The sequence below is a fragment of the Rhea americana genome, unplaced genomic scaffold (assembly GCF_003343005.1).
Source record: "Rhea americana isolate MKP2758 unplaced genomic scaffold, rheAme1 scaffold_70, whole genome shotgun sequence".
In the NCBI taxonomy this organism is placed as follows: domain Eukaryota; kingdom Metazoa; phylum Chordata; class Aves; order Rheiformes; family Rheidae; genus Rhea; species Rhea americana.
The window spans coordinates 201760-223515 of NW_028186868.1; the positions used below are offsets into that span (position 1 = coordinate 201760).

The window sequence follows — 21756 nt, forward strand, 5'->3', positions numbered from 1 at the left end:
ATTCTGCAGCACAGATTTTGAGCCTTCTAGAACATAACCATATTTTCCTTACCATCCTGATTCATCTACGCATAACTAAGAATTTGGGAATGTATATCCCTATAAGTGAGAAAATGCTCGAACAGCTGGCAGAGCACTAATWAATTATCATAATTAGTTTTACCTATAAATGCGCAATTCTTGCCAATAGAAGCTATGTAAAACTGAGTCATGGTAAATAAAAACGATTCTTCTTCACTAGCTTTTTTTGCATCTTTCTCCTTCAAGTAGACTGTCATTAGTAGACTAAAAAAAAAAAAAATTAGCTGCTTCCCCATTGCATTTAAAACCTGTAGCTCTATCTCTCTGTCATGCCCACAGGTCAGTACCACATGTTTACAATTACCTCACCAAAGAAGCAGCAAATGCAGGAAGAAAAAAAAATATAGAATAAACTAAGTGTTATAGCACCTCTGTGGAGTTCTGTGATCTCTAGCTTACAGCTTTCATTGTAAAAAAATTATTTATTGTAATTGGGTTTTTGCCATGGGGACTATAAAGMAGCTGAGATTAAGCAAGGAAGAAAGCATTCCTGAGGTTACACAGCAGCCTCAAGAACCATCTCACAGCAAATACGGAAACATTTAAACAGTAACTGCCTCAGAGTGTGTTTTGTGATTATTGGTAATAGCSGCTCTAGAATACAATAAATTACTCACACCTTTCATAGGCAGCTGTTGCACTGGGAGTTATGCCCAAAGTCGTAGAATATTTGAAAGTAAGGGTGCAAGTTGTTAAGTCTGAGGATCACTTATAAATGAATTTCTATCTGAGTTATAGAATTCTCACCTGTATTAGAAGCTTGTTATGGAATTCTCACCTGTATTAGATGCTTTGTCTTGAATAGTTCTGTCACGTCATCCCCTGCTTAAATACTATCATCCATCCCTAACTGAGTTTAGGATAATATCTTTGATAACTTAGACACCATCTGGCACGGGAACATAGATTTCRTAAGAAGAAGGCAGTAGAATTATACTTAAAGCTCACCTGTATTTTTTTCTCTCTTTTTAAAAGAAATAAGAGTATGAGAATATTGTCATTTCAAAATTTTCAAAGAAACTTGCGCCATACCAATGTCTGTGATGTATAACTAAAAAGTGTACCTTAGAATTCTTCATATACATTTATTCTGTTAAGTAAAATAAATAATAACATGGTTGTGGTGGTTGGTGATTGAGGTTTGAAATCAGGCTTGTTTTCACATCTCTTGTGTGCAGCTGATAAAAGCCAGTTGGTTAGATTAGATATACCTGGGCTGCTCAGGGCTGAGTTTGGAAGGCAAGAATTRATGAAAATTCATTACATAAGCATTTTACACTGGCTAATCTGTAGAGCAGGATCAGCATCAGCCTATTATGAAGGATTACAGCCTGCACAGGCACACAGGATGAATATAGAATATGCAGAAATTTCAAAATGAAAAAGGGAATTGGGGAATGGTAGGTTCTGAAATTAAGGCATTAAGGATCATCAGGACTTGATTAAGAACCGGATGCAAAATGCTTGAACAAGAGAAGCATAAAGAGTTAAAAAAAAAAAAAAAAAAAAAAAGAAAGAAAGAAAGAAGAAAAAAAGAAAAAGCAGAGTTAAACTTCTGCTTTCTATAAGCTATAATGTGACAGAATTAAATTGATCTCACTTCATTTTTATCTGAACCTTTTTTTTTTCAGGAATGTAGATGTGTTTTGAGTGTCCAGAATGGAAAATGAAAAAAATAGTTATGCTTATTGGGGAGACATCAGTGAAGATGATGGGGTTTTCAGCGTAGTATTTTGCCTGCATAGACCTCTCAAGTATAATTCTGAAAAATGAAACCAAAAAGCAGTAATTCAATGATTAGTGATAAGTATGTGTTTGTTTTTTATATTTATTTATCTAACCTAGTAGTTTGGTCTTGAAATTTTAAGATAGGGATATATAGTACTCTTTAAAATGCCCTAAAACAATTATGATTTTATTTAACCCTGTAAGTGCCCTTCAGGTTGAATTGATGGCTGTACTGTTTCTGTCACAAGCAGTCACAGATGCTAGCCCTTCAATTTATCTACCCTAGTTTATKTGGCCTTTACAGAATACACCTATTTTAGCAGAAGACAAGTCATATGAACATTTAGAGTTTAAAAAATACAAAAATTTTTAAWAAAGCATTGCCACATTTAAAGTGTTAAAAAACCCACAATATCTGTAATTACAAGCTTTTTAAGAGCTTTGTCTCTTGATTTTTGCACCTTGATAAGTCATGTTTTCTTCAGTAAGATCCTACTGCAGAGAAGACAAACAAGCAAAAAGCATTGATATTCTCATGTAACTCCAAGATGCGACTTTTCCATAAATATAAAATATTGCAAGATTTTAAATACAATTTTGAGAACTAGAAATACTGAACACAGGCAACAAATCCTTTGCTCAGTCTTACATGTTGTAGCTTCTCTAAATGGTCCAAGTTGGAAAAAGATTTAATGACTGTCACATAATAATGTGATATACAGGTCTCCAGGCAAGTCTGGACTTTTACTTTCCCTTTTGATTAGATTCAGTCAGATTATTCAGATAAAGAAAGAAAAGGATTCTCTAGCAGAATCAAAAGCAATATTTATGCTCCTCAAATAATAAAAAATAATTTCTGTAAAAGGTGCTAGTTAATATTCAGTTCAAATATATACGTGGTAAAGTTATGGTCTCTCAAAAGAAGAAAAGCTATCTCTTAAAATACAGGAAATCACATTCAGATGTTCTGCTAAGTAGAGTTCTACCATAAGGGACAAAATGTGTATTATACTCATTGAAACGTACACTTTTCTTAAGAGGAGCATGTGAAGTCAGACTTGTAACTCAATTCCCATATTATTTCAATGATAGTTAAAACCAGAAGAAGGCATAAATTAGAAAGTAATCCTAGTAATAATACCATTGTAAAGTAGTTTTATTCCATTATCTGTCTCAGTCTTTCCTGGGAGGATGGTCATAATTTATAAGAGAGAAGGCCATGTTATCTCCTGTACCTTAAGGGCATGTGTTTTGTCAGCCTGCTCTCAGAGGGGAAAAGAAAGATGAAGAAAACGAACATCCTCTTAGCATTTGCTCCTTAGCCTTATCATATGCCTGTTCTTAAGAGTTGATTCCTGTCTCAAATTTGTGTGAATTAATACAGAATATGTGATTAAAAATAATGATTAGGATCCTGTCATTCTTATAGAACAAGATGGGAATGGATGAGAATGGAAGGTAGTTCTTTTTGGAGTAGAGGGGATGTTGTTTGTTCTTTGGTAAGACCTTTAAAGAGCTTTTAAACATGCCACACGTTTTTACAGAGCTGACCTATCACTTTTTTGCATGTTTGGTTGTTTATACATAGAATGAGCAGTGCAGGGGGTTTGGTCGGTTTTGTTTTTTTAATATGAAACATTTTTCATCAAGTCTCCATCTATTCTGCTTAGACTTTAAGATAACAAAAGATACTGCGGGTGACTTAATGGAATACAGCTATAATTACACTGACAAAGGAAAATTAATATATGTTTTAATCAAAGTCCGTCAACAAAAATAAAGGGAAATTGCAAGACTACAGTCAACAACTACACACAGCTCTGCTTCTCATAAACAYAATATAAGAGTTTCTGTAAACACCTACACCTTCACATTCCCTTTAGTCCAACAAATAGACATCAAACAGTTCACAGTATGTGTCGCTGTACAAATCCTATGGCTATTAGCCATAATCACAGGCTACCTTACAAGAGCATCATTAAAAATGACACACTGTAGTATTGCATTTGTACTTATTAAACAGGTCTCCTGCAGTATATTCTGCTTTTGAGAGAAATGCCTGGAGAGAACGAAAACTTAGAAAAGGAGAGAGCTACTCCACAAAAAGAATAGGTAAGGAGTATTTATTTAAATACATGCAGATCCTGTGAATAYTGAGCACTGCTGCCCTGATTCAATAAAGCAACTGTATTTTAGAATAATAAGTAAGCATGCCAGTGGAACTTAACTTCAGTATTATCCTAAACAAGACTAGGCATATTCTTTAGGATCCTTATTTTGGATCCTAAACATACATTAAGATGTTTTCGTACATTGAAGCAGAAATTTAAATTAGTCTCTGTGATATGCTTCATCTATTACAAAATAAAATCCTAGTAGGTAGGATATTTAAATCTTGCCATACATTGGTGATACGTAACCTTAATAAACTTATGTTTGCTCAGAAAAGAAAATTTTCATTTGCTTGCTGCACAAGAAACTCTGCTGGTTAGTGATGGGACACTTGGGATCTGGCCCACATTCCGACCTACCACAGTACAGTACTGTCTACATTTATGCTACAACATAAAAATGACTAACACCATCATGCTGTATACATGCAAAATTTCATGAAATATTAGACTCATACTTGTTTTCAATGAAGTTACTGAGTTTTGCCTTTGACTCACTTGAAATAGTATTTTTTACTGATACGCTGTCTGTGAAGACAACAATAAAACGCAACAAAAAATCATGAAGAAGACTAATTTCCTGTTTTATGGRAAACTTAATCACTGTATCTACCTGATATGATGTATCTGATATAAAATCAGTTCTGTATATACTTAYTCTATTCTTGTAGAAGGAATATCTCTACTATATTAAACCAATTTTGTTTTTAAGATTAAAAATGTTCATGCAAAAAAAAGGTTCCATGATACATGTCARTGGAGCCTGGTCACCACAGAGGAGATCATAATCCTGGAGTAGATATCTGGCCATGCTGCAGCTAATGCTGAAACCACTATTGATTTTCATGGGATCAAGATGTTACTTTTGCCATCAGAATTACAAATATATTGTCTGGGTATTTTTCTTCCTTTATTTTTTTTTTTAATTTCATCTCTCCCTTTCACATATATTACAAGTTTTTAAAATTTTTAGAAGAAAAGTATTATTTTATTAAATACAATATGGTGGCCAGCTGTGGCTTTTTATTTGTAAAATGCAGGAAAAGCTAGAAAACATGAAAGTCTATTTAAGATTCTAATGAATTTTCTGAGAAAATTATTGCTGTTTCATGCACTTACAACTTCTGAAAGTAATCTAACTAATTTCCTTTAGTTAATTTGTGATCTGCTGTTTTAGGGGGTTTAATATTATGGCTTTTTTATACCTACTATTTTTTAAGTGCTGTATGTTTCACTTCTAATGTCATAGCCATGACATGTAGCCTACTGTCTTCATCACTGCTGTGACGTGAGAGTTTTTTTTCTCTGCAAGGTATGTTAGAAATTTTGCTGTATATAGTGCATGATGATCTGTTATGACGGTTTTCCTAATGAGGAGAAGGGGAAAGGAACTCAGGAGTTATTTTATGTCTTGTCATAAGTGAAGATAAATGTCATAACATGGATCAGCCTTCATGTGTTCTGAATGTGCAATTACTGGCATTTTCCCCTCACTGTTCTTCAGGACTGAAGTGGCTTAAATGACAGATGCAGCAAATGAAAAGTGCTGGGAATGTGTGGGGGGAAAAAGGATATATACAGAAAGATATTAATAACTTACGGACTGCTATGTCACCAGTGAAATAACACAGTTGCATATTAAAATAGAAATATAAATTTGCAATATTTCTGGTTGCATGTGTCATCTTCTTACACATTTAGAAAGAAAAGAAATCATTCTACTTTGAAAATCTATTTTTTACTATTTGCCTTTATATCTGTGTGTTCATATCTGCTGGTTTTGGCCAGAGCAGTATCAGATTTGAAGGTTCTTGCAGTTCTGGTTACTGCTAAGGAAGAAATGCATATAATTTGCTCATGATTTGTTCGTATTTATTTATTTATTTATTGAATCCTTGAACAATCCTTAATGGTCGGTCAGGATTCAGAAAATCTCCTCTTCCAGCAGTCCCAATCAAAAGACAAGTGCATGGTTCTCTGAATGCATCTCTGCATCAAAGGAGATTAAAGGACCAAACAAACTTGCCAGCAGGTTTCTGTGGCATCACCCAGCTTGAGCTAATACTGCTACATTTCTGTAGAGAAGCAATGAAAATCAACTTCTAAGATCGTGTAAAATAGTACTACCAGGTGACTTCTACCTATACACATAAATTCTGCTATAGCTAARTTTGAAACTGCGTTTAAGAGCCTAAACCCTCGATTTCAGAGAAGGTAACCATCTGCACCTCCATTTTTAATCCTACCTCCCATGATTAATCAAAGCCAGACTAGGGTGTATTTTACTTTACCGTCCTGTGCTATCTGATGCAAAACATTTGAGCTTATTAATAATAGGCCTATGGTTGACTCTTAAACCAACATGGTACAGGAGCTATATGAGGGCAGGTAGTCATGTTAGGGATTACRTAAAGGTCTTCCCAATTCTTTGGCAGATTTCCTTATACCTAAAGCAAATGTGTCTATGAATTCCTTTGGCATTTAGCGGGTATGATTTTGAGGCATTGTCATTAGGCTGATTAGTCCTTTTCCAAAATTTCCGAACTGGATGTTTGGATTACATTTATTTATATACATTTATTATTATTATATATGTGCGAAAGTGCTGTCATGTAACTGTGTGAGCGCAGAGAATTGCACAGATARACGTAACTTACACATTATGTGCCTSTCTGGATTTTCGAAACAGTTTTGAAAATAGGCATAGCTAAGATTGGTGGCCAAGATCACATTCAGGAAATGGTGTTCTGATCTGGAGAAAGCAAGATGGTAAATCAAGAGCTGCATAATGATAATTCAGTATTCCTTGGGAGACGAAGCCACATCTGGAGTTCACTGACTAGGAAGTAATGGACTGAATCTGTCTGCTGGAGTTTCTGAATGTCTTTTAAAGTGACCAGGCTCTCTTGACACAGAGCAGCTGTTACACATTTTTCAGGATGTAAGGAAGCTCAAGTGAATATTTCCAGGAATATGCAAAATTGTCCTGTAGTGTGCTTCATGCCACCTTCCACCATAAAAAAAAGGAGGGGGGGGTGAGAATGAAGGGTATCCCTCAAATGAAACAATGAAATTTAGCAAATTTTCTTGATTTTGAATAAAAATTTTTAGAATTTCTSGTTGCTTACTAACTTACATGATACCGCTAAGAAAAGCAGTGTCAAACACCAACTGTGGTCATCACCAGCTGTGACAYTGAGCACTTTTGAGATTGGAGATTTTCTGTAAAATGGAGTCTCAASTTAGAATGTAGCAATCCCTCATAAGCAATGAGGGATTTCTGAGAAAGATAGCAGCATTCTTATCAGAGGTATTCTGGTTGAAATAAATGGTTGCATTTTTAACGGTTATGCAGGGTTTACACTGTTTTTTGCTCCAGCTTGTAGATGTCAGTATGTGTAAGTGCATTTCTTCTGAATGGTTGGCCTGATGAGGATAAGGAAGGATATGCAAAGCGGACTCTCTCACCCAGGTTCCCCAAAYCCAAGTGCTGTACAATCAGGAAATGCATTATAGCATCCATTGTCACTTTGGCAGGGAAAGTGTGCTTTACATATGCAAATACTGCTCAGAAGTTTAACTTAATAATTATCAGCTGGAGTCTCTATYGATGAGCAGCTGAGGCAAATCATCAGCAAAAGAATCTGAATTAACTACTACAAGGCTTGGCTTTGACTGAGCATACTTGTTTCTTGCTTGTGGTTACTGTAGTGATTGTGGGAACCTATAGGTATTTCCATAATTTTTTATAAGCTTATAGATATTATTTCTTATGTTTATTGCACTCTTAAAAACCACTATGAAATACTGTTTTTTTTTTCCTTTTCTACCTCTTCCACAGTGTTTTACTGAGCAGGAGCCAACATATAAAAGTTTTATTCTTTTATACCCCACTACCATGAATGATAGTGACAGCACTGTGTACAGCTGTGGGATGAATTTTACCTTAGAGAGCTGTAATGGATGCCTGCTGTTGACTATGTATTCTAAATCAAGGCCTCAGAAGTTACATTAACATGAAGATCACACCTGAACACAGAGAATTCTCTGGGCATAAGATATCCAAATGGTTAATGAAAAAAGAGATGCAGCTACTCCATAGGAAATCTTCATATTAACAGATGCTATTGTCTTTCCTCCTACTCCTACTGTACATCAGGGAAATTCAGCTGGCTACAAATACTTACCCTGCAGATATCATTCATATGATTTTTCCTAAGTGTGCTTTATTATTCACATCACACTCCTACAGTCCCTCCACAGCTTCCCTTCTAATTATCCTGTTTGCCCATTCCCATGAATGTAATATTCACCCACACTCTGCCATTTAAGGCAGTTAGTAGTCAGTCCATCCTTCTACCAAGTGGATTTCTCATTTTCCAGGAGGTGCCACAATTTATTTAAATTCATCCAAAATGTAACTCAAATTTATAAATGTAAGAGGTTTCAGCTTCAGGGCCCAGACACCCACAGACCCACTAGTCATTTAAACTGAGTTGGATGCTTTGCACTGAAGGGGATAAGTGTTGCATGATCCTTTGCGTCAGCTAAGCTGTGGGAATGGAGACCTTTACCTGGATGGTAGTAATGGTCAGCTGAAGATACTATTGTCTCCAGCTGATCCAAAAGGGGTCATTTATTTGTGCCCCTAATTGATTACAGCTAATTATGATGTGCTCAGTTATGAGTGAAAGTCCTTGTTAACTGATGACTTGGTCATTGGCTCTGTAGACAAATGCTGCTGCGATAAACAGGGAGATACTCAGAGCTTGGCTACTGTGGCCAGGGACATAAGGGATGTTGTCCCTCCTCTCCTTTTATGAAACGCTCTGAGGTRTATTTGTAGACCCTTGTTGTAGGAGTTTTCACTACTGTACCTGGTTAGTGTATAAACACTTGGGTCTTTGTGATCCCATGTTGGCAGTCTTCACCAGTAGGAAAAGCCTTTGAAAACAGAAATAATATCCCTCTAGCTTTGAGGAGAAAGAGCATTCCTTTTCTCCTCTTTCTCCCCCTTTCCTAACTGCTACCAGACACAGTTTGCCAAAAAATCAACATCTTTGCAGGAATGGGGCTTGGAGAAAATAACAATTCATCAAGAGCACAGATGGCTTATTTAGAATCTAATAGGTATTAAAACACTATTTTCCCTGAGCTCTACTCCTGATATTGATAACATGTTATCTTTGCCAAGTTCTCCTCTGGATAACGTTATCTTTGACAGACCAAATCCTCGACAAAATCTTATTTTCACTTAGTGCTTACTCTGATAAGACATTATTTTCTTACATCTCCACTCCCAGTGAAAAGGAGGGAAACATTATTTTTAGTCCTTTTCTTGGAGAGGCATATATTTTGCAAAGAAAATGCAAAGCAGGGAGAGGAAGAGAGAGAAGAAGACAGAAGAAAAGAAAGGAAAAGGTTATTGTGCTCTCGACAAAGATATGAGCAAGGAATGTTAAGACTTAGTGGGATCTTGTTTTAAATTTAGCAATTGGCTAACATTCTTATTTCATTTGAAAAACRAAAGAGCTACATCCATTTTCAGGGCAGATGAATGTTGTGTTTAGAGTTTCTCTCCCTTCTTCTTCCTGCATTATACTGCTACATGCTTTTTCCTGACCCATGATCTTTCACTGCTTACCATCCATACTACGCCTATTAGATGTATCAAAATTAGGTTCACTCAGCCACTGCATAATCTACTCTCTGCAGCTATGCAACGTGATGCCATCATTGAGGATACAATTGCTGTTTCTGAGGCACATGCCCTGCCTCATTCTGTGTGCAGAGCAAATGCAGCAATGCTGTGAATAGTTTTTTGACTCCTGCTTTTCTTATTTAAAGAGCCTGGAAGGTGTGTCATGAACAAGTCAGGGGAGCGTAGAAAGAAAATGGTCAGTTTTGTAAAATATGAAGTTGAATCTGACCTGGAAAATTGTTTCTATCTCTATCAGTAAGTTCATTACATGATGATCTTAGAACTATTACTAGGGACTGCTGACTGTAATTTTTCCCTTTTCTGGATTCCCAACATGCAGACTCAAAGTGTAATTTAGAGAACTGTTAAGCATATATAGTTGCATATACAGGTGATGAGACCTTTCTTCTGAACAAATAAAATGCAGAAAAGATGCTTATTTCTTAAAAAATTGCATTATAACCATTTCAATTGCACATCTGGGGCAATTACGCATCTGATATTTTCCTTAGATGTTAGTGACTCCAAACTTGTGTGAAGAGAGACTAATAGTACCATCTTTCCTGTGTTTGGAAAAAAAAGTCACTGATCATCTGTGTAGCATTCAAATATTATAGTGATGAGCATCATAGGCCAATAAGGAAATAATGAAGTCTCTTTTCAGAGCAAGGTAAGAGGACTGAATCGTTAAGTTAAAACAAACCATTGAACAATTGTGAGCACCATCCATCCTGTGCATTCAGATATGCCAAGTTTCTTTGGGAAAAAGTGTTGATCTACATAACTAGTGGTCTTGTCATCAGGCACACAGACATGACATTGAAGACTGAACAAGCAAATATCATTCTCACATACTTCTGAGTGTTTGATTTTGCAAACCTGGTGTGTTGTTGTAGGTTTTTGCAYGTAATGTGTATGATTTCCAAATCCGCTAATTGTAAATATGTATTCTGTTCAGGGGAAAAATAGTGGAAGGGGGTGTCCCTGTAGGGACAGGGCATAATGTGATGCCTTAAGTAAAGTTGGCCTGCAGTGGAGCCGAATGGTTTGTGTGCGGGGCTTCAGTCCAATAAAACATGTTAGCATGTGCTTAAGTGAGCACTTAAGGAATTTGTCTAAGTAAATTGCTGATTCAAAACATGAATTCAGTCCAAGGAGAAGGAATTAGCTGACAGTTGATTTATGTCTCTGTGAAARCACACTCTTTTTACCGAGGAACATGTAGTTTATCATATATGTTATCAGTGCCAAATCTTGAGATGTGTTTGAGCTTAATACTGATGGAAGCAACTTTCCTGTCAGAGCTGAGTAAACTTGCCTGGGCAATATAGGAAGGCTTGGCTGTCGTTATCTGCGCTGTCTGTGTCCAGTGGGCAGAAGTTCTCAGCGTCCTCACTGCAACATCATTCAATAGCACAACTTTCTGCTACTGAAACCTGGCAACATAAACTCAGAACTGCCTCACGGGGCTCCCTCGTGTGAGAATGAGGGCGTTCTGTGTTCTCTGAAGTAAATTGCTTAGACTGTACTCTACCGTTATGACGGTTACTTGGGCAAGGTTTTCTGTTTCCAGCTGTGATCATGCTGGAGTGATTTATTAGAAGTTGTAGCAGAAAAAAATTCCTTGGTGAGTGTGGGAATAGGAATCTTGGGATGCCTTGGGGCCTGCCTGTGGAGGCATACATCTAACATGCCAAACTCTTAACAGAAAGGACTTCATTTCTGGCAGCCAATATAGCCAGTGTCTACCACAACATCCAGCTGAGCAAAAGTACACAGAGTCCTAAGGAGGTAGCTGATTAAAGCTGAGCTAGAGCTCCAAAAGAAAAGGAATAGTTTACACACTTACACAGAGCTTTTGTGTCCCCATCGCCCTGACTGCAGTTGTCTTATTTTTCTTTTCCTTTCTGGTCTTTGGAGTTTTCTACAGTATTCTGTATGGGGAAAAAATAGCTACAGAATGAACTTCAAATGATTTTGCTCGTGCCCTTAATGGCGGAAATTCATGATGGTGGTGCTACACTAGTTCTTTCTACAGAATGTCAGCTTTTGTTTAAGATTGTTACACTGCTAGCCCTCAAAGGATGCAGTGATAATGTAATTTTCAAATGTGAACAAACGTGATATAGAGTGGTGTTTTCTTGAATCTGCAGTCAGACAGACTGAAATACTATCTGAGCAGCATGACTTCCTCTTATCTCAGAGACAGCATAAAGTTCACCATCATCAGTTAATTCATTATAAAGGCATTACACACTATTAGTCAGGGGACAAATAATAGCTAAAACACATATAAACCTCTAGACCCTGTAGAGATGCCAAAAAAGCAGGCTTCACTTAAGATAGTAAATTAAATTTTAAAAATGTAAAAAAAAGAAGGAAAAAATGCCCAGAACTTGCTACATAAAGTTCCCTGCCTCAGTTAGCTCATAACTTTTAATCATTTGAGTTCAGATCAGAGTCATCTAAGAAACTCAGGATCCCTGCTTCTGCACTTTCTTCTCCTCTAAATCATGGGGATTTTTTTTCCCCCTGTGCTCTTCTTCTTTCTCTCTCATCTAGACCTGCAGTTAATCTGTGTCTAAACCATGCTTTCTCTGTGACTCTTCTCTCAGCAAGCTTTTGATGCCGCTTGGTCCTTTTCAGGACTCTCACATCTCCAAGTTTGATAACTATAAAGCTAAGATGCTTGATGTTAATGCTTATCCTTTAGATTTTGCCCATAGGAAAGCTCCACTGCTCCAGCCCCCCTCCTATCAGATAAATTGTGCTGGATTGCTTTCCCTAGTCTTTATATTCCAAAGTCTTAAGGTGCTGTGCTTGACTAGGAGACAGTAAGGTTTAATGACATCGCTTGCCTTAGAAGACAGACAACTTTACATACACAGGAGCATTCAGAAAGCCACAGAATTCATGCCTTGCATGTCATTAAGTTCTCAGTTGTTGGCCCTACTGTGATGATAAGTCATTGGCTGCTGTCTGCCATGAAATAATTGCTCAGATTTGTGTTTAGATGTTGGTTTGTAGGTGGTGAAAAATTGCAGATCATTTTTATTTCTTTGGTATAGTTTTATTAGCAAAGAAAGTCTGAGGTAAAAGGCTTGACACAGGTATACACAATATAGTCTGAGACTACTAAAGCCCCAAAATAGAGCAGTAACCCCAAATGAAGAATAAAAAATAATAGCTTTGTTATTATTTATTGCAGCATTCAAAAGTATGCGACTTGCTTTGGAGCTCAGCACTGTTCCTTGTGCTCGTCCCTGGGAGATCTTTCAGTCCAAAGTCACACAAACCTCATTACATGTTAWGTTATTTTATTTTGATTTAGATTAGATAAAAAGTACCCAGACCTCAGATCAGAGCACTCTGACAGTTACTTAGAACTGTAAAACTCAAGTGCAATGCCATCAGTTTAACTCTTCTGTCAAACAGCATACAGTCATTAAAGTACTAATATTCTCATACACTAGTCCACTTATTTCTTCTTCAAAGAGCAAGTGAAACACACAGTCCTTTCATTGCCCTGAAAACTAATCAGAAGCATATCAGGATGGCATGGATTGGTGTTTATCCACTAGATAGTAGCTCCCCAGAGGCATTTTGCCACAACTGTATGTTCACTGAAGTCGAAGTCTCTTCATGTGTCTAGTCTGGTAATGGGACTTAATTCAAATAGTACCTTGCCACCAACCTTGCCAACCTCAGATGTGCAAAAATTATGAGCTATTCTCAAAAATCAAGACAAAAATTATTTGCTTTCCAAGTCTGAAGGTCAAACTACATTCACTTTTAGCTTTTATACTTCTATTTCAAATAGGTCTTGTAATTGTCACATTATCATTTGCATCAAGGAGCTGGGGTCTTATGAGAGTATCAAATACATCAAGATACCTGAGAATAATCACTATTATTAGTAACAAAACGGTACTTGTCCAGCTGTAGGAATCTTGATCATCTCAGAAAATGTCTTGGATTTAGCACTTTCTAACAAAACGTGCAAAACAATGTATTTCAAATACTTATGTGTTTCAGATCAAGACGCTAGCTGTCTCTATAATTCTTTGTATGATTCCACTATTGCCTTTTACATATCAGCATAAATATATTAATGAGAAGGCAGAGGGGAGTTTAGTGACTTTTAATGCTAAGGCTGCATAAACACTGAGCTGCTTTCTTTAGCTGCTAGAGCTCTCAGTCAAAAGCAGTCAGGTGACATTTTCTTAATTTAATTCTTTTCTCAGACTATATTGTTTCTTCTAAAGATTGAATAGAAACAATTCAACTGTCTTCATGAATAAAGCTACAATTGCTCAAATGTACAAAGTTGCATCTTTTTTGTTGCTTTTGAATTCTGGCAAAGCCACATGCAAGACCGACTGATTTATGCCCTTAGAATGACTTTAGAGGTGTCTCAATTTTTTCTACATTTTGGAATTCTGATGAACGTTGTTCTAAGATTTACTTCCATTTCTTGTTACCATTAAGAATTGATATCTCATCATTTTTTTTTTCTGGCAATTGCTTGAGAAGGTGGCAGAATCTAATGACAAGAGTAAGAATAGATAAGTAGCATCTGTGTTAGATGTTAGTTAGAATTGCAAGTGAAATCTTTGGCTAGTTTTGCATTGTAATTGTAGATCTGATGATAACACATGTTCATTGTTATGTGGGTAAGGAAGGGTGCTGTTTTTCTTTTTATTGGAGAACATCTATGCAATGCAGTATTGCTGTCCAGTAAGATGACTGCAACAAGCACATCCAAACAAATTTTAGTCCTACTAGTTTTGGTATCAGCAGCTGAGAAATGAAAGAACTACAGCCCTCAGTGCAGGCTAGCTGCACAGCTAAGTGCTCGGGATTTTTTGAGGGAACTTATACAGTCCATGCCAGAGTCCATGCAGTCACAATTTCAGTTTTATGCCTTCCAAGCTCGTTATCTATAAAGATAATATTTGACTAGCTCAATATTTCATTCTACTTCTGATCATAGCATGGATCTATCCTTAATGTTGACATTTCTCTAGTGTTGCAACCATAATTTTCAATCTTTTCCAATCTGTCATTAATTTTTAATGACTATTTGTTTGAGGATATAAGTCTGCAACTATCAGTGGCCAAACTTCAGAATCTGTCCTAAGACATTTTTCAAGCTCAGATTTATCCATCAGTCTTAATGATGGTAAAAATAATAAATTAGAGAATTCTAGGGGAAGAAGGTATGCAAAATAATGTAAGCAAATGTATTCTATCCAAGTGTGGATTAAAAACAGATTAGCTATTTATACAGATAATAGGATGTGTGTACACCTGTGTGATATGCAACAATGGAAATTTGAAATGAGCTGTTTTGTATCAGTTTTTTCATTAACTCAGTTTAAAGGACTTCATGTATATGAGAAACAATGGCAGAAACAAGCAATGAACAGATCTGTATACCAGGGAAGTAATTTGAGTCAGAGGATGAGAAACATACTTGTTAAGGAGAACTACTAAACAATAACTGCATGATTTCTGTGTTTTCTAAACCACTCAAGCTGGTGTTTGTTTGATAAAGCCAAAGTGACTCTGTGCGGTGGAGAAATTATTAAATAGCAAACCTTTTCAATGCATGCAGGTGGGAAGTTATTCCTGAGAAATACCTTGGTATAAGACATTCACATACCATCCTCACTGTAGTGGAATGCTTTGCAATTACAAATCTATGGATAAATCTTACTGTCTGCTTTGTTATGTTTCCACTTGATTTTAATTGAACATTTTTGAACAGTGATTAATTTGTGGGTTTTACCACCTTTTAAATATTTGTATTAAATATACTTATAGCCTTGTTAAAATCATGTGAAAATATGTCTCCATTGAGAAAACATCAGCTGTATCTTTATTTGCTCTCTTTAAATATGATGGCAGTTATATATTAGGATTTAATGGTAGAAATTCTTCCAGTTGTTATCTTTTTGGTTAAAGAACTTGATTTCAGGTTAATTTATCTTTTTATCCTTTATTTTTAAGTCATTTTAATACTGTTTTGAACAAAGAAAGTACATTTTGAAACAATGACAATAAAATGTTTTGTATTTCTAGAATATAACCTTTCATTTAAAGATGCTAAATTGAACTATTTATTTTTTTTTTTCAAAATTCCCATGTTGTCTTTTTCAGCTAAAATACTTTACTAAATTGATCCACATAAGTATTAAATGTTTCTATCCTTCTGAACCTTTCATTTCTCAGCAAGCATATAATATTGGGCTGCTGAATAAAGACCATCTGTTCCTCACATGTGAATCATCTGGGGCTACTGTTTGGCACAAAATGGTAACTGAAATGCTGTAGCTTGGCTGTGGAGAAAATAGGGAATAGGAAAATTATTATCTCTTGCATGCATTTTTAAAATATATTTAACTATATATTAATTGTCCTTGAATTAAATCCTTCTCTTCTTGACTGTCTTCCCAGACCAGAGCCTGGCAAGCAGCTCAGTGCAAAACAAAAGAAACATAAGCTTATCTTTCAGTGCAGTTTTGAAATTAGTGGGAACTGAAGCTCATAGAAGTTGGACAGCATTTGTCCAAAGTTTAGCATATTCTTAACCATTTTCTTAAAGATCCTGGTCCATATAAATTTTGGTTGTATTCCAGATACATCCTTATATCGTAATGCTGATGTTGAAGAGAATCTCAACTTGAATTATATTCTCAAAGAAGCTTTTTATCTCCATCTCTTGCAGATGAGAAGCCAGTGTCACTGTCTCCAATTGAGTCACAGCCCCACAGTCCTCGTTACACGGCTTCAAGCCAGCGGGAGCGCGAGAGCTTGGAAGTCCGCATGCGGGAGGTGGAGGAGGAGAACCGTGTGCTTCGCAAGCAGCTCAGCCTGGCACAGAGCCGAAGCCCCTCACACCATCATGGCAACAATTCCAAAACCTACTCCATGGAAGAGGGGACAGGTGACAGCGAGAGCCTGCGGGCTGGCATTGTGGCAGGGAACAGCTCTGAGTGTGGGCAGCAACCAGCCGTGGAAAAATGTGAGGTAAATAATAATAATAATAATAATAAAAAGTCTGCTAGAAATAAAGTGTGACAGATTTGATCCTTTGAAGACTGGATTGCAGATCCCTGGCTCCCACCCTCCTAAAAGCTTCTGCTATACTCATAGCCTGTTAAGGACTTCTGGGCAATGCTTTTTAGATAATTTGTRTGTATTCTTTTTCTTTTCTTTTTTCTTTAGAAGTACTTAATGTTCTCTTGAATGTCTTTTTCAGTTATGGACAGTTTTTGTTTTTCTTTTTCACTCTTATGTGTCTGAATCTTGTGTAGAAATCAAAGCTGTGTTCCAAAGTGACTTCAGTACAGCTATGAGCTTATAGAGCTGTGGCAAACTGACCTTAGGTTTTTCTAAAGTGGCACAGTGCTTTTAAAATCTTATTTTCTTCTTTGTGCATCTCTACTAGAACAGTTTAGTATCAGTTAAGTCATGGCTGTGGAACCTGTATGTGCTTTTGCATCACTTTTCAGTGGAGTATCTAGATGCTATTGTGGAACAACCTGCTCTGTTAGCTGTGGCATGTCTCTCGCCAGAGAGATGTTGTTAGCTGCAGAAAATTGAGTTCTGTTTTTAAGAAGGTATTAGGAGTTGTTTAGGTTTATTTTTCCTCTATTTTCTGCCAATAGTTTTATGGATGTTGTCCAGCTATTTGGTAGTTAGGTATCTGATAACAGCTATTCCAAAAATGTATAGGTCCAAAACAGAAAGCGTTGCTTAAAAGCCTTGTGTTGGTCCTAAGTGGTGAAGATATAAAAAATAACTTCCTCAAGTTTATTTTTGCAAAGAGGTTAATAACATATTACCTTTTATCTTTCTTTTGCCACTGGGAAGATAAAAGCTAAAAGAAAATGAGTGTGAAAGAAAAAGAAATCCTAATTATCTCTTCAGATAAAGTCTGTTTAATGGACAAATAGCAAATACTGCTTAAAGATGAATTACAGTTTTCCAATTCTGGACATCTTTGTCTGGTAAGGTAGAAAAAAGTACCAATATTACTTTAAGGGGAAGGAAAAGGAGGAGTCTGTTTTTCATTTTCCCTCCTCCTGATGATGGGAGTCTATTTTTTCTGCCTGCGAGCATTTTAGCATTACATTTAATAAGGGAAGGTTCGGGCCATCAGTAAACAAACCTCACTTCCCCCTTATTATCATGCCCAGCAGTGATGAGCTGAATCTCAGTTCTGGGATGTTCAATATACCAACCAATTTGGGCCACAAAAATAGCAACTTAAAGGAGGAATAGTTTAAATGGCCTTTCAGATTATAATGTCTTTTGCCAATAAATTTACTTGCTCAGTGAGGTTTAGCATTGTGCTAGAGGCAATGGTTATATAAAATGTGTAACCTTACTTTATTTGCCATCCCTCTATCTTGCCACACACTATTTTGATAACAAAATAGCTTTTTCTTCTTTTTTTTTAAGAAATTTACTCAGTAATTCAGTTATGGCAATAGAAGTTAAAATTAAACTTCTTTATTATCAGATTTGCCAGGGGTCTCATCGTTTATCCTCTTACTATAGATTTTGATTCTATTTTTGTGTGAGAGCAGTATCTTGACTCTACTCCGCTCTTTTCAGTGGTTCAGAGGTGTAAACTAAATCTTTTCAAGCTTCTGACCCTAGAATATATTACAGCAAGGGTCAAAGACTTGGGTAGAAAGAGACAAGGTCTTGCAAAGAAAACTGGGGCTCTGAGGGAAATGAAAAATTCTAGGGATAGATCGTTTATTTCAAGGAGGCAGTTCATTGAGGTTTACTGAAATTAACATTTCACGTCTAATTTGAGATGGTCTTTAGTGACGATAAAACATTTGAAAATTCAATTACAATGAGTGAACATTATATCTCTGATAAAGCATGATCTATGTGATAATATTTACGATCTGTATCGAAAAATAGTTAGGGGATTCATTGTATTCCAGCCACCACTTCCTAATCTGTTGCATTGTGAGAGAGTTCTTCTGATGCTGTAAGATGGACCAGCATTATATTGCAAGAAAGGAAAGTAGAGTTCCAGTTAGGATCTTCTCTCTGGAAGGAAAAAATCCCAGTGTCATGCCTCCCCAGTAGAGACAATTTTAACGCAAGCTGTGGAAGTGTAAGAGTAGTCCTTATACAGATGCAGGTGCAAATTACAGGCTTCAGAAAAAGAGCATAGTATTGATGAAAACTAACAGAACTATGTGATTCTTTTTTTGATGGCTTCCACTAGCTTTCCAACTTGTGCCTCCAAAAACTAGGCATTTAGTTTGAATTAAGGATGCATTTATAAATATTCTAAAAAGAGCTAATATATTAGAAAACAGTCAATTGGCGATATACCATCTAGCGTGTTAGCAGAATATTTATAAATGTTTGCAACATTTTTACAGGCTTTTTGTGTAGTTATTATTCTCAGCAGCGTTGCTCAAGTGTTTAGTGTGTAGTGCTTCAAAGCCACAAAAAAAAAGGGCTGCACCAACCTATGCACCGTGTAAACACAAAAAAGCAGATGACACCTGCCTCAGGGAACCATTTGTAGCATATTTATATGCTTGTGACATGCTTTTAGTATCTCTTAATCAAATTCTGAAATTATTTATAAAGGATTAAGAAGTAATTGCAACAGAATGCCTGGTTATTACTACTGGAAAGTTATTGAAGTGTGAAACACTTCACCAACTAGTATTTTTAGCTATAAAAGCCAATTAGAGTTTGTTAAGCTTAGTATTTCACCCTCCCAAAAAGTTGCCTGAGGAGACAAAAGATAACATCTGTTTTATCTAGGTACCTTTGTACTCGTCATCATCATGGGATCTGAAGACCAGTTCTTTTTGTATTTTTGGATACTTTTCTCCTCTAAAAATCACTCCGGAATGGACTTAGATGAAATTTTGCTATCTAAACCAGTTTTCCTGGTCTATGGTGGCTAAAGTAATAATTTCTAAACCATGTTAAAATGGAACTGAGCATTATTTAATCTCCTTTTCCTAAAGAATATTAGCTTCTTTAAATAGCTTTCAGTACCTGATCTTGAATGTCTCCCAAACTATTTAAAATCAAAAATAGTTATCGTTGTGTCCCTGAAACCCAACCTATCTGAGGAACAGTCTGATTATCTTCTATAGTGTTTTGGTTGTCTATTACCTGTATGTTTAAGTGAATGGGAGACAAATGAATTAAGAAACCAGAGAGMGCCTATGGGGCTATTATTCACTGAGTTCTGAAAGCAAGATGCGTAACATTTKATCTTCTGCTGCAGTGAGTTTCATTGTCTAAATGCAGATTCTATGTAAGACCTATGTCCAGACTTCTTGCAACATCTACGGATGATGAACTTGTTTATTATTTAAGTTAAAAGAGCATTGTAAGAGAATGAGGGTGAAAGAGCAATGAACGCTTTCAAGAAGTTCAGTTCAGTTGCATGGTGACTTCAGAATATCCAGGCCACAGTTTTTATCTAGAATTATCACTCATTTTGAACAGTGAGGAGCTAGTGTAGCCTGCAGAGCTTTGATGTGAGATGTTTGGAGACAGATGCTGAACTAAGCGGACAGACTGCTGCATCTTGTGGAAGATGGAACATTTTGGGGCTAAGTGGCTTTACTCCTAGATGTTAGTTGCAGTAACTGAGTCCGGAGGTTGTGAATGCTTGATTCACAGTGGCCAATTCTGATGGGATTAGGATACAATCTTCTAGCAAGCTGCAGAAGGAAAATGAGGAATTTCAGAGGGCTTGAGGTTGCTGACTAATTTTGTAATCTGAGAGTAGATGCTTCTAGTAGTGTACTCAGGAGGATGCAAGTTCTTTGAAGTGCTTCCTTCTTCAGCCAGCATTGCCATGTCTGGCCACGATTTGGCTACAGCCAGTTCCATCCAAATATGCAGAAAACTGGAGAAAATGCTGTTTCAATAAAAGTGCAAAAGTCTGCAAACAGTTCAGGTTGTTGACCTCATGTTGCCTCCCATTGATTTTACTCAGTGGTTAAACAACAATGGGCAGGAAAGTGAATCAGGAAAAAGGGAGGAATAGACTGAGTCTTGCAGCATATCGCAGACAAAAGTTTTGGAAGAATAGGACTGGGTTTCCATTCTCTTGGAGGATCATTGTTCTTTCCTATAGCTGATCATAGGCAGGAATAGAAGTGATAAATAGTATCAAACACTACAGAGAGGCTGAGCAGAAGGTATCTGGAAACCTTTGTCTCTGAACTGGAAGAAGGCATTCAGCAGAGCAGCAAATGCTGTTTTCACACTGTGCCCTGGCTGAAAGACAATGATACCTCCTAAAAGACTAATTGATTTAGGAAAACAGTTGTTGGCAAGTTCCTGACAGAATAACCTTTCTGATTTTGGGGGGAGTAGTGAGGTAGAGAGGAAGACTATAGGAAACACTGTTCTGGCAAATATAGATAGTATAAAATGATGTTGATAGTGATATGACAGTGATATTCTGTCAAAACCTATAAAATATTTATGCCTGGTCCATTGTCTCCAGATGAAGTGTTTAAAGTAGAATGAAACCATTCTCAGCTAATTTGATTTAACTGGCACTGAAGTGAAGATTCTTAGATCTTCCAAAAGCCTAAGAAAGCCTGGGAGGCAACCGGAGAAAAGGCAGTGCATGCAGTGTCAGGAAACTGTGTGCCCACAGGACACCTGCCTGTATGTATGATACAAACTACTGCTGTAATAATGGTCATTAATAGGAGTAGGCCCTGTTCTCTGTTTTTGACACAAGAGAGTAACGCAGAAACAATTTCTGCAAAGTGCTGAGCATGCTGAGCTCCATTGACTTTGACATGAGTTTAAAGTGCTGAATATCTCACAGCATTGCTCCTGAAACATATTGCAGTGTCTTTTCCCTTCTCATTCCTCTTTGGACAGRTGGTTGCCTTATTAATTCAAGTCCTCTGAAAACCTCAGATCTCCCCAGCTTGTGAGGCATATGAGGCCTGGAGGCAGCTGTGATGTTCATGCGGGGAATGCACAAAGGAGCAGCCACTTGGCCATTATATGATTCATATTGTGCCCTGTACAAGGCAGCAT

At 36.7% G+C, this 21756-nt stretch overlaps 1 protein-coding gene across 2 annotated transcripts in view; it reads left to right on the plus strand.

The window, feature by feature from the left end:
* LARGE1 (LARGE xylosyl- and glucuronyltransferase 1) overlaps nt 1-21756 on the plus strand; it is a 288083-nt gene that overhangs the window by 127025 nt on the left and 139302 nt on the right. For both annotated transcript variants that reach the window (XM_085321682.1, XM_085321683.1), the window contains one exon: nt 16412-16713. In XM_085321682.1, coding sequence (XP_085177808.1) covers nt 16412-16713 — 302 coding nt within the window. The remainder of the gene's footprint in view (nt 1-16411; nt 16714-21756) is intronic.